This window comes from Filicampus tigris, chromosome 7, assembly GCF_054856515.1.
Source record: "Filicampus tigris isolate MCC_2025a chromosome 7, RoL_Ftig_1.0, whole genome shotgun sequence".
NCBI lineage: Eukaryota > Metazoa > Chordata > Actinopteri > Syngnathiformes > Syngnathidae > Filicampus > Filicampus tigris.
Genome location: NC_141223.1, coordinates 27,855,731 through 27,872,500, shown reverse-complemented (window position 1 = coordinate 27,872,500; position 16,770 = coordinate 27,855,731). Strand labels below are relative to the sequence as shown.

At 41.5% G+C, this 16,770-nt stretch overlaps 1 protein-coding gene across 23 annotated transcripts in view; it reads left to right on the top strand.

The window, feature by feature from the left end:
- Positions 1 to 16,770, top strand: part of brip1 (BRCA1 interacting helicase 1) — a 302,307-nt gene that overhangs the window by 73,870 nt on the left and 211,667 nt on the right. For all 23 annotated transcript variants that reach the window (XM_086034853.1, XM_086034852.1, XM_086034839.1 and 20 more), the window contains 2 exons: positions 8,622 to 8,762; positions 14,841 to 15,002. In XM_086034853.1, the coding sequence (XP_085890979.1) occupies positions 8,622 to 8,762; positions 14,841 to 15,002 (303 nt within the window). The remainder of the gene's footprint in view (positions 1 to 8,621; positions 8,763 to 14,840; positions 15,003 to 16,770) is intronic.

Genomic DNA, 16,770 nt, shown 5'->3' with positions numbered 1-16,770 from the left:
ACATTTTACTGCAGATGGAGTTCAACTAAATGTCACAACAGGCATATCAAAGAAATAAACTTTTAAACATATTAATATAGTTGTCGATTCCTCTCACATTTCCCTCTTGTATATCATGATTAAAATGAAACAAAACATTAATATCACCCAAAAGCTATTGCTTGCGTGGGAGGAAAACTGCCCCAAAAAAAAACAATGGGAAAGGGGCAGAAACTGCCCCAAAACCCAGTGGAAAAGGGGCAGAAACCCTTCGTAAGCAGTAGCCAAACACAAAAAAGATAGCAAGAGCTAAAGCTGTTTTTGGTCCAATACATGTATGTACAAGGTGAACCCGGAAACATCAAACATTCACAACTGCTTTGCTTTTCTGTGAAGTCGTCAAAAAGGGTTTACACAACAGTAGAATCATCGTCATCATCAGAGTTCATGCACACTTGTTGGTATTCAGACATAGCTACCTACAGTAACATGAACAGCTACTTTCAAATCAACAACATCCATCATCTTGGCAGTACAAACTTTGCATAGGGGAATACCACAAGAGATACAAAAACAGGATAATAATAGAATACTAATGATCATCGAGGCTATAACGACAGCTATACCTTTCCAATTTCCAAATGTATCTTGTAGCCATTGCAAAAAGGCATTTGGTTCAACTCCTTTCATATTTTAAGTTTTCTCTGTAAGCTCTAGGCAGTGTAAGGGTTTCTGTTAACGATCCATGACAATGTGTGTAGAGGGATGTGGGTACAACAATCACCAGTTTTAATCATTTGACAAACCCCTCCTTTTTTCCGCCAATATCATGTCTAATGCCTGCCTATTCTGCAAAGCCACAAGTGAAGTTGCATGCAATTGTGAAGCTGTATGCGTAAATAATGCTTCTGTGAAATGCGTTAAAGTGTTCACCTTGTGATTCAGATAATGGATTAGTTTGGTGTGCTTATACGTGGAAATAGGAAAAAGATAACCGATAAATGGCAACTGTGTGAATGCTGCGCTTATTTCATCTCATAATTGATTTTTATCTGGAATATTTTGGGGTTAGCCAATTGCATCAAAATAAACATAATCGGAAGTTTTGAATTAGCACTTCCCAAATCTCTTTTCGCTCTGTGTGTACTGTTAAGTGTCACCACATCATCATTGACAACATAAGAGGTTGTTTGCTGGACTCCAATAACATATACACAAGTTCATCATTGTCCCTGTTTTGTCCGTCAGGAGCTGTAGATTTCCCAGGATAGAGGTAGACAGCAGTGTACGAATAGGCGATTGTTCAGTGTTGTTGTTTTCTTGGTCACGAGGCTGTGTGCCAACTGCCACCAATCACAGTCCTGGAAGGTTGCAAACAGTGTCCCTAGCCGACTGCGGTCAGCTTCTGGCCTGTTGTCTGCTCCATCTGTCCACACCCGAGAGTGGTGTGCAAGCACGGAAAACCCTCTCTCCAACTGTGGTCTTTCGACGGTGTGCAGTCAGCGCACTGGGTGCTGATCCTACTTCGAGGGACTGGCATCGCTAGGCCCGTCAACAGGGAACCGAAGGAGCTTGCACTGCGACTGGTGGATCCAGCCGTCACGCCCTTCGACCTTTACATCAGTTGGACTTGCTGCAATCACCTGGAAGCGGCCATCCCAGCGTTCACTGTCCCAATAGGGTCGTCTCAGCCCCTTTGAGGAAGACCAGGTCTCCAGTCTGGACCTGGCATGTCTGTGGAGCAGAACTCACTGGCAAGTCATTGTGCTTATGCATTTCTTTCTGGTCAAAGAGCCTTTTCATGTGGACAGGGATAGAAGTCCCTGCTACTGGTTGCTCTGGGGCAAGTTCAGGGAGTCTATATGGTCGTTCATACAGAATCTTAAGTGGGGATAGTTTTTCTTCCTGTAGGTACTATCCTCATTCTTGTGGCTACAATGGGAATACAATCAGGCCACTGCATTTCCCTATGCCTGTGTCATCTTTGGCCTACTTGTTTTCCCAATATTGTTCTCTATGTGGTGCTTGTTTTTGTCGCGACTTCAAAATGTCTTGTATGGTGTTCTGTGTTTCTGCTGCAAGCAGTTCATGTGCTAATGTTGTGTCAACCGGGGAAATCCCCTGGGCTGTTTCCTTAGCAGCTTTATCAGCTAAGCGGTTGCCAATTGTGATTTGGTTATTTCCTGTCAAATGTGCTTTACATTTGCAAATTAAAATTCTTCTATGCAGTTGTACTGCTTCTAGTAGCTGTTGAAGTAATGCCTTGTGGGCGACTTATTTTCCTGTTGTTGTTTTGAACCCTGCGCGTGTGTGTTTGTTGGGCATGAAAGTTTGTGTGTACTGAGTGCAAACAGGTGTGACCTGCTGATTTGCCAATTCAGAAGATTGCTTCCAGCGGATTGGTCAGAGGAGGGAAGCAAGTTTTTTTTAAACCAACACGTACTAGCAGCCAACTCTCTCTGAGCCCTCCAGCTTCCAACCTGGCCAGATACTGTCCTGTGCACCGCGTGTACCTGCAATTGTGTGAGCAGTTGTAACCTGGTAGGAGGGAGAAGTCTTTTCGTTTATGCCTGTTTTCTCATGTTTATTAGTAGGAGTAAGTTAAGAGCTTGTCCTTGATTTGTTTTATTTTGTAGACAGAGTTAGGGTCCTTAGATTTATTTTGTTTGTTGTGTTGGCATATTTCTCCCTCCGAAGTCAAACCAATAAACCACATAAAGATAGTTTTCGTGCACACTGGCCTGCTTGGAGTGGGAGGATGATGGGAGCATTTACTTTGGTTATGTTTCGGGTTTCCCTAGGCCAGTAACATAACATTTTGGGGGCTTGTCCGGGATCCTTTGTTTGACCGGCCTTTATCTTTCTTTTGTCCTGTACGCTTCAGGTGTTTGTGTGGCCGTTTTTGATCCCTTGGTGGAGTGGCAATGGAGTTTGATTTAGGGGACTTTATTGTTAATCCGTCGGTGGGGAAGTTAAATAAATGTAGGAAGAAGGACCTGGTTTTGATAGCTGAATTTTTCGATGTGTGTGTGCCTGCTGGTATGAAGAAGCGGAAGTTGCCGGAGCTTCTCCGGGGCGTATTGGGTGAAAGGGGCCTGTTGGTTGAGCCGCCTGCTGCAGTGGGTACAGAGCTTGGTGCTGTAACTGGTGCTCCCCCCTCACTCCATGCCCTCCCTGGTAAGACTGGTATGTCTGCTGAGGAGCTCACGTTGACTCTACGTATAGAGGAGGTAGAAGTCAGGCATCAGGAGTTGGAGGTGGAGGCCATGCACTTAAGGTTGAAGGCTCTGGAGGGGGAGTGTGACACTGCTGCTGCAGGTGCTCCCTTGCCTAAACTTTACCCCTTCCAGACACCCTAGGACACTTTTGATGTCAGTAGGCACATTACGCTGGTTCCTCCATTTGGGGAGTCCGATGTGGACTCTTTTTTTAACACATTTGAACGCATTGCTATTACTTTACGGTGGCCTAGGTCAGTGTGGCCTTTGCTCTTGCAGACTAGACTAGTGGGTAAGGCTCAGGAGGTGTGCGCCGCATTGTCTTGGGACGATAGTCTAAATTATGATATTGTGAAGTCCACTGTTCTGCGTGCATACCAGTTGGTGCCAGAAGCATATCGACAACAATTTAGGAGTCGGAGAAAAACTGCCAGCCAAACATTCATGGAGTTTGCAAGAGAAAATGGTTTTCTTTTTGAAAAATGGTGTCAATCTTGTAAAGTTCAGACGTTTGCCGATTTGCGTTAACTCATTCTATTGGAGGAATTTAAGAATCAACTTTCCGAAAAAAATGTATTATATTATGTATTTATATATTTAAATTAACAAAAAGTTGTAACCTTGTCTGAAACTGCTCTTCTCACAGATGAGTTTGTGTTGACACATAAGGTTGTCCTTCCGTCTACTGGTAGTCGAGAACTAGTGGCACCTGCAGATAAAAAGGTTAGATCTCCAGGAAGGCCACCCAAGTTGACCCGACAAAGTGCTGGGGTGGACATGGCCACCGCTGAAATGTGTAAATGTTTCTACTGTTGCGAGCAGGGACATCTTATCAATGCATGCCCCATTCTGCAGGAAAAAGACCCAAGTCGACGGCCAAAGCCATTCGCCATTGGCCTGATTCAAGTCGATTCCACCTCGGTACAGGAGCCGTCAACTGTGTTACAGGACAAAATCCATGTTGATGTGGACTTCCAGCCATTTGTGTCACATGGTACTGTCTCTCTCCTTGGTGAGGAGAAAGAAGTACCAATCACCATTCTGCGGGACACTGGCGCCATGAAGTCTTTAATTTGCAGTGATGTGCTACCTTTCTCGGGCCAGTCATATTGTGGGTCTGATGTTTTGGCATGGGGGGTTAAGTTGAGTGTAACACGTTCCCCTTTACATTTTGTTCATTTGACTTCACCATTGGTGACTGGGACCTATCAAGTTGCTGTGCGACCTCAGCTGCCCATCGATGGTGTTGATTTTATTCTCGGGAACGATATTGCGGGTGGGAAGGTTTTTCCGTCACCGGAGGTGTAATTGACGATCCCACCGCTAGTGCCCATACTCATGATATTGACATGGTTGGGCCAGTGGAGGCCACTCGAGGTGTTTGTTCCCCCAGTCTGTCAGCCTCCGTGCCCCCCTCGTTCTCCTTTTATTCAGTACAAGCAACATGCATTTCAAAATCCAGACACACGAAACCAACCATACTCCCTCTTTTCTGAACGTTGCACCCGTTTGTGGGCTAACAGTCTTCTATTACAGACATCCTGTTTCACACTTTACACAGCACATTTTACTGCAGATGGAGACTGTGTGGGTGAGTTCAACTAAATGTCACAACAGGTATATCAAAGAAATACACTTTTAAATATGGTAATGTAATCGGCGATTTCTCTCACACACACACACATACGCACGTACACTCAACTCACTCCTGTATGTAGTTCAGTTCAATAGTTTTATCCATCCATCCATTCTGAAGCACTGATCCTCATGATGTGCAAATAGATTACTTGTTGGCAAGGAGTAAACAAAGTGATGTTCTGGATTGAAATGGAGATTTAGATGGCAGGCCACTTAAAGCGGAAGTCAACCCAAACATATTTTTTCAAGAATATGTTCTATGCACTGGTTGAAACAAGGCATTCTGATAAATATTGTGTATGTAGAATATGTGTTAAGCCACCCTTTTTAGCCATCTCTGGGGGCGGCCATTTTGTCACTTCTGTCGACTGAAAATGACATCACTACTGCTGAGAGGGCTAAAAAGGGGTGGATTTTGCTGCTTAACTCATATTCCACAAACACAATATTAATCAGAATGTCGCGTTTCAACTAGTGGGCCTGCTGGGAACATATTCTTGGAAAAAAAAATGTCTGGGTTGATTTCTGTCTTTAAGTCATACAATGCTAGCCATGACTTCAAGCGATTTTAATGGATTTTGACCTATCTTCAAAGGCCCACAGAATAATGTGTTCTATGGCAATATACAGAATGAACCTACCAAAAGAAAAATTAGACTCTTTTTTTTCATCCAAAAAAAAGATAACACTTTATAATAACCACCCATTATAACAATTTAATATAATGTATTTGCCTCACATAAACTCCTGAATGTGCCTTTAACAGTTTGCTCTCTGAGCGATGCACAAATGATGTACAGTGCAATGGTTTTCTTGAAAAGTAAATAATAATGGGAATGTTTAAAAATGTTGAATCAATACCGTATTTTCCTGACTATAAGTCGCATCTTTATATAGCCTCTATTAAAAAAAATAATAATAATGAAAAAACATATGTGCCGCACCTTGATATAAGCCTCACCTGTCTGTTGAAAAATTAGATATTTACTGCATTAACAGAACAATTTTGAACTGTAAATGTTCACGTATGTATCTGAACAGATTCTTTCCTAACAGTGCCTTTTAACACGGCAGCAACTTTGCTGATTAAAACGGAACAGAACCAAGAGAAAATAAAGTACTTATAGAAGTACAGGTCACAACTGAAAACCGGAGAACCTTTAAGAAAAACTATCAAAGTCTGGAATAATGAAGCAACTGAAACACTATAGGGCTGCTTCGAGCTCACAGACTGGGATTTGTTTTTTAATGATTGTGGTGGTGATCTTCATGCACTGACAGATATACTAACGTTGTATGTCCTACTCTGAGGACACTGTCACTCCCACCAGACAAATAACTATTGACTCAAACAATAAAAAATGGATCACCAAGACACACTGTCTTACTCTTAAGAAAAAGGCGTTCCTACAAGGAGACAGTTAGGGTTGTTAGGGTAAAAGAACTAAAAATGGAGTTCAGGAGGAAGGCCAAACTGGCCAAGATCAACTTCAAGGACAAAGTGGAAAATAAAATAACATCTGGGATTGCAAGGGAAGCATGGCGGGGATTACACACTATGATGGGCCGACACACCAAATCTGCATCGGTCAATTGCACAGACCCTATCTCTTTTGCAGAACATCTTGACAGCTTCACCCGGTTCAACAACAACAGTACACCAAACAACTGGACCTATCCGATCCTGAACTTCCCATCAACCCTCATCATAGCTGAACAGCTGGTGACCTCCATCTTGCACATAGTCAACCCACACAAAGCCCCTGGCCCTGATCAGCCCAGAGGCAGGGTGCTCAAGGACTATTCCACTCAGTTAGGTGGAGTTTTCACCAGGCTGTTCCAGCTTCTCCAGGACACTGGATCTATCCCCAACCAGTGGAAAGAGACCACAATAATCCCATCCCCCAAAAAGCACATGCAAAGGACGTGAAGGACTACAGACCGTGGCCCTTACCTCAGTGCATTGCTAGGGCATGGAGAGAGTAGTGGGTGAACAGCAGTCTGACATGTTGGCCGACAAACGTCCAGTTTTCGTATAGAGAAAGACATGGTGTAGAGGATGCAAGTCTCACAGCATTAGACACCATCACAAAACACCTGGACTCTATACACCCCCCCCACACCCCCCCCCCCCCCACACACACAAGGATTTTATCCATGGACTTCTCTGCTTTTCACACTGTAAACATCAGCACCCTGCTGCACCGCCTGACAGACCCTCAGATAAACCCAACACTGCTTTTATGGATTTATAACTTTTTACAGGACAGACCACAAAAGGTGATTGTGAATGTTTTTAAATCAAGCAAACCGTTTTTAAACACAGGGCTTACTCAAGGTTGTGTTTTATCTCCCATCCTCTTCTCTACATACACTAATAACATCTCTTGCAGCAGTGAAGGAACAACACTTTTTAAATATGCAGACGACATGGCATTGCTGGCCCAAATGACTGGTTCTAATGCTTTGACTCTGTACCAGCAGACAGTCAGCGACCTGGTCCAAACCTTCAGTGAGAACTCACTGGAGTTGAACATCAAAACAAAAGAGCTATGCTGCAGAGGCAGAAGCAAGGCAGCAATCTCTTTTTCAGCCACTCAGGATTCAGGGGCAATTGGTAGAGCAGGTCCAGTCCTTTAAATACCTGGGGACTGAGATTGACACCTGCCTGACCTTTAGAATACAGACTCCATCTACAAGAAGGCACAACAATGCCTCCACCTGCTGAGGAATCTAAGGAATTTTAATATCTGTAAAGACATTTTAACAATGGTTTACCGCTCACTCATCCAATACATTCTTACATTCAACATTTCATCCTGGTACAATCTGCTCACCACCAAACACAAAACCAGACTTTCACGAATAATAAATCAGGCCAGCAAAATATGTGGTTCACTACAAACCCCCGTCTGAACTCTCCAACCGTTCAGTGATCAGGAAGGCCACTCTGATCACAGAAGACCCCTCTCATCCCCTCCACCGTCAGGCAGAAGGTATGAAATTCCACTGGCCCAAAAAAATATTTACAAGAACTCATCCATTCCATCCGCCACAACCATTCTGAACACTTTGAAATAGATCATTGATTGCATGTTTTGTTTTTTTTGTTGTTTTTTTTTGTTTAAGTGTCTTGTTGGGAATGTGTGAATGTGTTTGTGAGCCCTGTCGAAGAGGAATTTCTGTCACCATTGGGACAGACAATACATTATTCTATTCTATTCTATTCTAGCTTCATTTCACTGCCCACTGCCACTCCGGGTTGTCATCCACCTCTTATTGCTCTACTACCGCAAACCACTTAATTCATAACCTAGTGCATAATGCCCTCGCATGTTGAACTCCTCCATCTTTAATGACACCCTGGTAATGGCAATTGTGTTGTGTTGTATTGTAATTGCCATTAGAGTGCCTTGAACAGTGGGAGAAAAGTCCACAGAATAGCCACCCCTTTATAAAAGCCGCATGGTTCAAAACCTAGGAAAATAGTAGCGGCTTATAGTCCGGAAAATACGGTAATTATTTTTGTGTTAAAGGTGAAACAGTTTACAAGTCTAGTTACCTCAAGGCGGTGCTCTGCTCAATCCATGTCGGTCTCTTCATTGACTGGTTTTGTTTGTATCAGCTTAGCCGCTAGCTTGTGTAGCATCGTAGCCAACCTGGCAATGCCCTTCACAGTCATGGTAATAACTCCAAAACACACTGTGGCTGGAGCTCTGAGTTTAATCTAAAATAAGATATGAAATGAAATAATCAGTTTACCGTTGTGTGTATTCTCTTTTTTAGGCCTTTTCTGATTTAAGTGGAACAGTGCACAGCATTGTTCTGACATCAGGCACACTGTCACCAATGGGATCCTTCTCCTCGGAACTTGGGGTGAAATTTTCTATTCAACTGGAGGCCAACCATGTCATCAACAAAACTCAGGTCAATATACTGTGTATACTGTGCCATCTGGGTTCTTAATAAATATTTCATTTTTGTCAGTGTACTCTCCCGAAAGTCCTTCTTTTTCTGTCCACTCATTCATGTAAACGGGTTAGTTCGAAGGTTTCAGATATCGGAATTTTGACCTCAACTCAAATATTGACTGCATGTAAATGTAGTCACTATGGTGCTGTGGACAAAATGGTGGAAGAGGCATGGGCGGCGTTAAGTCGAAACATCGTAGGTTGCATATGTCGTAATTCATATTCACATTGCTAATGGTTATTTTCATGTGAAAACATTTCCAATGACCAAATAAAACAGATGATTAACAATATCACTTTCCGTATCTGCACTTCAACAAGCCAAACGATTGCATGGTTATAGTATCCAACAGTGAAGGTGAAATCACTGTTAAAAAGGAAACTGCACGGCTCGCTCGTTATCACATTCTGGCATCCAAGTGCTCCGGCTAGAAGCCGCTTCCCCAGAGGCGGGGTCACGACCAACGCCCATCAGGTTTTATTTTGCACTGAAGGAAACCCCGCATACTAAATCATTGTGGTATCATCGTGTCATTTTATGTATGTGGCAATAGTTTCTGAAGATTATGTAATAGTTTCAGAGAAAAGCTGGATAGTTGTATTTTGTTGAGTTGACCACAGTGATTGCAAAACAAGTCAAACCGCGTTGCTTACTGTAAAACAGTGAAAAACAAAACCTATACAATGTGCATAGTTATGAGTAGACAAAACAATACAATGTGAAGAAACATATGAATAGTAGCGATGCAACCATTAATCGAATATTGACCTAAAATTGATTCGCCCCGATTAATCGATGAATCAATTTAATTTATCGGAAAATGTAGTTGATTAACTTCATCTAGCAAATGATGTCTTGAAACGTTTTTTTTTTTTTTCATTCCAGATGCATAGCACATTTTGAATGATCAAACTATGCTTTTGCACCAAACATCATTGCATATTGCGTTTGTGGATGGCTGCAGAACCACACTAGTGCACAGAAACAAGCATGGTAGCAATTTTTAAAAAATCTAATTGAATCGAAAAACGGGAACTGAAAATCAAATCAAATTGGGGCTTGAGTGAATCGTTGCATCCCTAATGAATAGTAATCCTTTCCCTGGGAGACTGACCTGTACATTTGTGCAAATTGTGCAGGGTTGCTATTCAAGCAAAGGGGCACCTTCCTGCCCGGAGCTGTGTGTGTCTACTGTGAAATTATCTAACATAAAATATTTTATGTATCTGTTTCAATGCTCTAAACTCGCCAGGGAAGGACTAATGTGGGCGGGGGAGGACCGTGGTGGGGGAATAGGTCCAAAGTTAAATGTCCATTTTCAACATTATTATATTGTATTGTTTAGCTACAATTAGATTAATTACCTCATCGCCATTCTTCCTTCACACAGCCACTGGAAAGAGAAATGTAATCAAGTCCAACTGCAGGCGAGCGAGAGCTCAGGATTTCATCACACTATGGGCTGGCACTCATGGGAAATGTGGTCGACTTCAGGCAAAACAAGACCGCTTTTGTCCATATGGCGCCGCCATAATCTGAAGAAATTTAAAGTTCCCTAGTACCGCTTTAACAATTTTATCATTAATTGAAAAGTGCAACCAAATAATTTCCAGAAGCAAAGCATGCATTGCCTGCTAGGTCTAATGTTTCATAATTGTTTCACCTACTTGTCATGCTGCTGCATCCTGCCTCATCTTTGACGCCCACCCGACTCAACCGCTCCCACTGAAAAGCTCTAACATTTTTCGTTTTTCCTCATCTTTATGTTCTCACCTGCTTCTTTCTTTATGACATTCTCACCTTGCTACCTTGCAATTTATGGCAGTTTCTGCAAAGTGAAGTTGAGATGAGTCTGTGCCAATCAGATCTGACATTTTCAGCTTGTGTTACTCTGCTTTATTGGTGGAACCATAATATATTTGGATATGTCTATTAGCTTTGCGCACCTCGACTGTTTCAATTTGAATTGACTGGGGAATATTTACCCATTCTTCCTTGCAGAACAAGTAAATCCACAGATTGTCTAAAGGGTTTAAGTCAGGGCTCTGACTTGGCCACTCATTGACATTCCCCATCCCATCCTTAAACCACTGATTTGTTCTTTCGGCAGTATGTTTAGGATCATTGTCATTTTGCAAGGTGAATGGCCTGCCCATCTTCAGGTGTATAGCAGAGGCATGCAGGTTTTCCTCAAGACTTTGGGTGTACTTGACTAACCTGATGCACTGCTGACAGACTCCTTGTTGAGACAGACACTGCTCCAGAATGAAATAATGAAAAACTCTAATCTGATGCATACAAAACACAGTGACATTTCATAACATTTCTAGATTTCTATTCATATGGATTAGGGATGTCACAATAAGTGTCACGATACGATAATATCTCAATATGAATCTCACAACATGATAATTATCACAATATTGTGGGGAGGTTGGCGAAATATAAAATGCTCACGATATTGTTAAAAAAAAGAGCTCATATTAAGAAAAATATATGTCACAATATTATATTTTTGTACGTAACATTCACAAAGAAATAGTCTGGGCCAGTCATGCGCTCCTATTGGCTCAGCTCGGCAGCGCAAAGTGTCATGGTCTATGTAGTTCACAATGCTGTGTTTGGCTGAAGCGGGCCGACGGAGATGTTGAAAAAAATTTGCTGGTATGACTTTGGGAAATTTTATTGGTTAGAACATAGTTTTGTTCGTGTCAGCAATAATCTGTTTAATATCTGTTTAATATGGTTGTGTGGGTGTGTGTATGGTTTCTGTAGAACACGAAATATAAATACAAATAAAATAAACATGAGCAGTTGCATGTAAATGTCTCTACACAAACAATGTAACTGCACTAATAAACTAACCACCAGAGGGGTAGTGGAAACGCACAAATGGAAAACAACTTGGACTTTTAAACATATTTGCTGCTGTTAATATCTTGACATAGCGGCGACGATATTGTGGCAAATATCACAATATCACAATATTGACGATATTGTGACATCCCTGTTATGCATACAACCAAGTAATGTACATGTATATACTAGGGCTGAACGTTTATAGAAAATAATGTAATTGCATTTTTTTTTTCCTAAAAATTGTGATTGTGACTTGATTTGCATTTTTCCCAAGAATACTGGGGTAAAGGCAAATGCATTAATGAATATGAAAGGCAGTTTATCTACCACACTTAGAGGTATATAGTTACTAAATATTTTGATGTGCAGTATGGTGTTTGCCACAACAATATAATTCCGACACACGGGTTTGGTGTGAACATTAAGTTTATTGTACACTGTAAAGGCACAAACTTAAGTGCAGATTATAACAATAATGTGAACAAAACAGTAGATTTGCCACTTCCTACATTTCAATTTGTTTCATGAGGCATGATACAGTATATGGACTGCGCTTCTTAATCATTCAAAATTTTATATAGACTGATAAACAATAATCAAGTGGCTCTACCACTTCCTACATGTCACTTAATTTTATGAAACATGACTGCACTTGTGAAATCACTCAATCAACTTATCATATAGACGAATAACAAAATAAAAGATACATTTATAAAATTAAAGCTTAACCAATCTCCATTTAATAACATCACACAAGAAAAGAATAAGAGAATACCAATTTATAATAATAATAATAATGATGCACCGGATTCATATAGCGCCTTTCTGGGTGACGTATCGGGCAACAGTCGGCATTACCACTCGGCGGCGTCTCGTCATTAAACAGATTTTCAGATGTCTCTTGATTTGAAATATACTGTGAGAGCCAATGCTTGGAAGTAGTATTTCAATTCTGAGTAAAGATTTACTGCGCATGCGCAACCGAACTGACGTTATGCACCCTGTCATATTATTCAGTTTGTGCTTGTAGTCACGGAAGCAAAACCAGCTTTTGACCGTGCTCGTAGGTTAAGTACATGTTATCCACCTGCTGTACTGAAAGACATTGTTCACTTTGTCGGATTAAAAAACTTTCAATACAAGAAGATAAAAAAGGTCGTTTGAGTCCGTGTGAGTAATTGAATGAAATTCAAAGCCATGGATAAGCAGATGTGCTGCTACGGACGAGTCAGAATTACCTTCGACTACTCACATTGATGAACAAACGCTAATGGTAAAAACTGAATTTCTGCCATTACATATACATTTGAATTCATCCTTGTAACATTTGACCGCTTCATAATTTTGCACAGATGCATTTTTATTTATCGTGGCTCCAGAAGCAGCACACTATTAGTCTTTGTGTGTGTGCTCAAACTTGGGAGACATGTAAATTGAAGTCAAGCCTTACAACGGCAGCACACATCCAACACCCATCAGAAACAGACGGCAGCCAAAACATCATAAAATAGACAACACACGAACATGTTTTTTTCCCACACACGGGAAGTTTGAACCATGCAAGGTGAAGACCATCAAGCATGTTAGAAAGCTGAAAGCTAGCACGGCACCGTTACGTTACCTTAGCGTTCTGTTAATCCCTCTCTCCCTTCCGCTGTCAAAAAAAGTAAAGACCATTTAAACCGCAGCCTTTGCGATTATATATTGCAAATGCAATTAATTGTTCAGCCCGTGTGTGTGCAACACACTACTTCATTTGTACCCCTGCCTACAAGCTTAGTATACTGTACATGTGAATAATTAATATTTGTACCACCACAACATGAGAATAATGGCACTCTCAGTCAAAATATGTTAGAAGAGTGTAAACCTCACTTCTCACTATCTTTCAATTAAAGCTAGCTGGCAGTATAATACAATCGGACTGTGATAATTATGTCTGAAGATCGATAAATTTACGGGGAATCTTTTGCATGAATTACTGCATAAAACACTATGTCCTTGGCTTTTTTGTGCTATGAGACTCCTTTGATTCTTTAATCAAACAATAAAAACTGAGTAACCAATACTTGTCAACAGCTTGTCATCGCCATCTTCAGAGGCTGTTGAGCCGTTGACATCACACACACACTGGGTCATAGGTGGGCTGACCTGGCTCACGGAAATAGCAAGTTTTCTGCATCTTTTTCGAGGCCTTTTCATTGCATTTTTACTAAATTAAAAATGTTTTAAGGGTACATTTTTTTCGTGTTCCATACAGTGGTCAGTGTTGGAGTTATTTGACAGGGTTGATTTATTTAGTGTAAAACCAATTCTGCAGAGTTAATCAAAGTAAGCTCTGCCCACTTGATTAGAACTGCCCTGCCACAAAGACTTCTGGGAATGCTAAGTATTACAGTTAAATGTACCTGTTATTTTTTTATTTAATAATGTTATGTTTATGGTTTTATTGTTAAACAGTATTACATGCACTGTTGCATTAAAGTTTTAGTGTTGTAATAGTAATGGGGCAGGTACATTTATTTTGCTGATTAGGCAAAAGCTGTGCTCACTGGTCTGTGCGGGGGTGCACATAACTGGTATGCACGTATGCGTGCGCAAAAGAAATCACTGATCCGTAACGTCATGTGCATTATGGTGCGTCTTTGCGTACCTGTAGTGGTGCAATGGATCATCTTTGATCCGTGATTGTTACGGATCAAGCATCACTGTTCGGGCCAGGCATGATCCACAGAATGATTGGTGGAAAAAGCTGTGCGTGTTCACATTAAGGCTACGTGATTAGTTTGCATTCACTGTAATAGCAGCGGTGGAAGTTGAAACCCCTCATGGTTCGCGTAAGTCGCATGCATGGGAGCGTTTTGCAAATTTACTCAGCGAACACACCGCCTCTGCAAAAGCTAACTTCAAAATAAAGCTTACCAAACAATACATGGAGTCATTGATGCCAATGGAATAGCCTTAGTAGAGTTTTACTTTGAATTTGACCCGTGTGGTGGCGTAACGGCTAACTTGACTTGGATGTTTCAGCTTGCTTCATTGGCAGTTTTACATCAACACAACGCCATTCCAAAATCATATTCAGTCGCTAATTTAGGATGCTAACAAACCGCTAGTTAATTACGTTGTCATTGTATGATATTATAAATAATTTAAAAGAAAATGTCCCTGCAGGTTTGGGTTGGAACTGTTGGTGCTGGACCTCAAGGCAGAAAGCTCTGTGCCACCTTTCAACATGCTGAAACATATGCCTTCCAGGATGAAGTTGGTGCCCTGCTGTTGCATGTCTGCAAAGTTGTTCCCAAGGGTGTGCTCTGCTTCTTGCCTTCCTACAAGGTAAATATGTACACATTCTAGGGATGTCACAATATCGTAATATCACAATATTACAATTGCCTAAATATATCATCATTATATCACGATAGTAATAGCAGCAAATCTGTTTAAAAACGCCATTCCATTCATTTCAAGAAGTAAAGATGAGTTGAGAGACAATTGTGATAAGTTACAAGCATAATCACAGAATAAATTTGTCGTATCTAGTGTTACACTGATTACGATAGTATCAGGAGGGGCCCTGATACCGCATTAAAACGCAGGTATCGTTGTCGGCGAGTACGAGCAATTAATACGCTGATGCCATTTCCCGACACTAGTATGGACCTTTAAACGCAGCGGTGATCTTGGACGACAGTCTGATGTGTGATCACACGTGTTCGCTATAGACCCTTACATCTGACGTCATTTTGTCCACATTGCTTAATTTCCGCCGGGATATTTGAGAGCAATGTTCCCTCTAAGATGTGCACGTGAGGAATTGTGCACTGCTCTCACCCTCTCAGTGCACACGGTGATGCTGTCGCGCACCACACACACGTTACATTTATGCCTTCAGTTCCACCCCAGTTGAATCTAGGGACAGGACACCACAATTTTTTTTTTATTCCCACTTCCTTTACACTTAGTAGCGTGTGCGAGGGTGCACACTCAGCTGTTCTACTGGAGTTTGAAGCATATATTTACACACACACACACACCCACACACACACACGCACACACACACACCACTGACAAGACGCTGCAGGCGACACGCCGACCACTCCATTCAGGCATATTTTACGAGCCACTCAAATGAGGCTCTCTCGCATTTCAGAGGTCAGGTCACTACAAATTGTAGTGCTTTATTAAATGGCATGTTTTCCATTATTTATGAGGGGGCATTGTGGGACCTGGAGGTGGGGCGCGTTAGTGAGAGCCTGGTGGCCGGCCCTGCACCCATGGGACCCGGCCGGGCTCAGCCCAAAAAGGCAACAAGGGTCCCCCTTCCCATTGGCTCACCACATGTGTGAGGGACCAAAGGGGTCGGGTGCCCTGTGAGTTGGGCAGCGATAAAAGGCAGGGACCTTGGCAATCTGATCCCCGGTGACAGAAACTAGCTCTTAGAATAGAATAGATAGATTTATTTGAAAGTGCAATTTCACCTAACACATGAAAAAACATGGTTAAAAAAAAAAAGCCAGAATTAGCCAAAAGTCTATTTTTCATCTGTAGTCCCCTAGCTTGCCGTGATGTAAAAAAAAGCATTAAAATACAATTACAAAATATAAATATAAATACCAAGACACAAATTCCTTCAATCATTTTACAATATACATTATAACAAATAACTAGAGAATGCAATTTCTGGAGAAATAGCGTGTGAAGGCGAAGGAAGCTGAAAGAAACTACGGAATGCGTTGAAATGAAGCTGAATAAAGTGGAATGAAGTTGAATGAAGTGGAATGAATTGGAATGAAGATGAATGAAGAGGAATAAAGTTGATTGATGCTGAATGAAGTAGAATGAAGTTAAATGACGTTGAATGACCTCAAATGATGTACAATGGCCTGGAATGATCACATTAAAAAAAAAAAAAACACTTCACTTACGGGTCATTTGGGTCACTTCCAGGTCACCTCCGGGTCATGTGGGTCACTTCCGGGTCACATTTGGGTCACTTCCGGTTCACTTGGGTCACTTCCGGGTCACTTCCTGTTGAATATGGGTCACTTCCTGTTGCATATGGGTCACTTCCTGTTGATTTTGGGTCACTTCCTGTTGATTT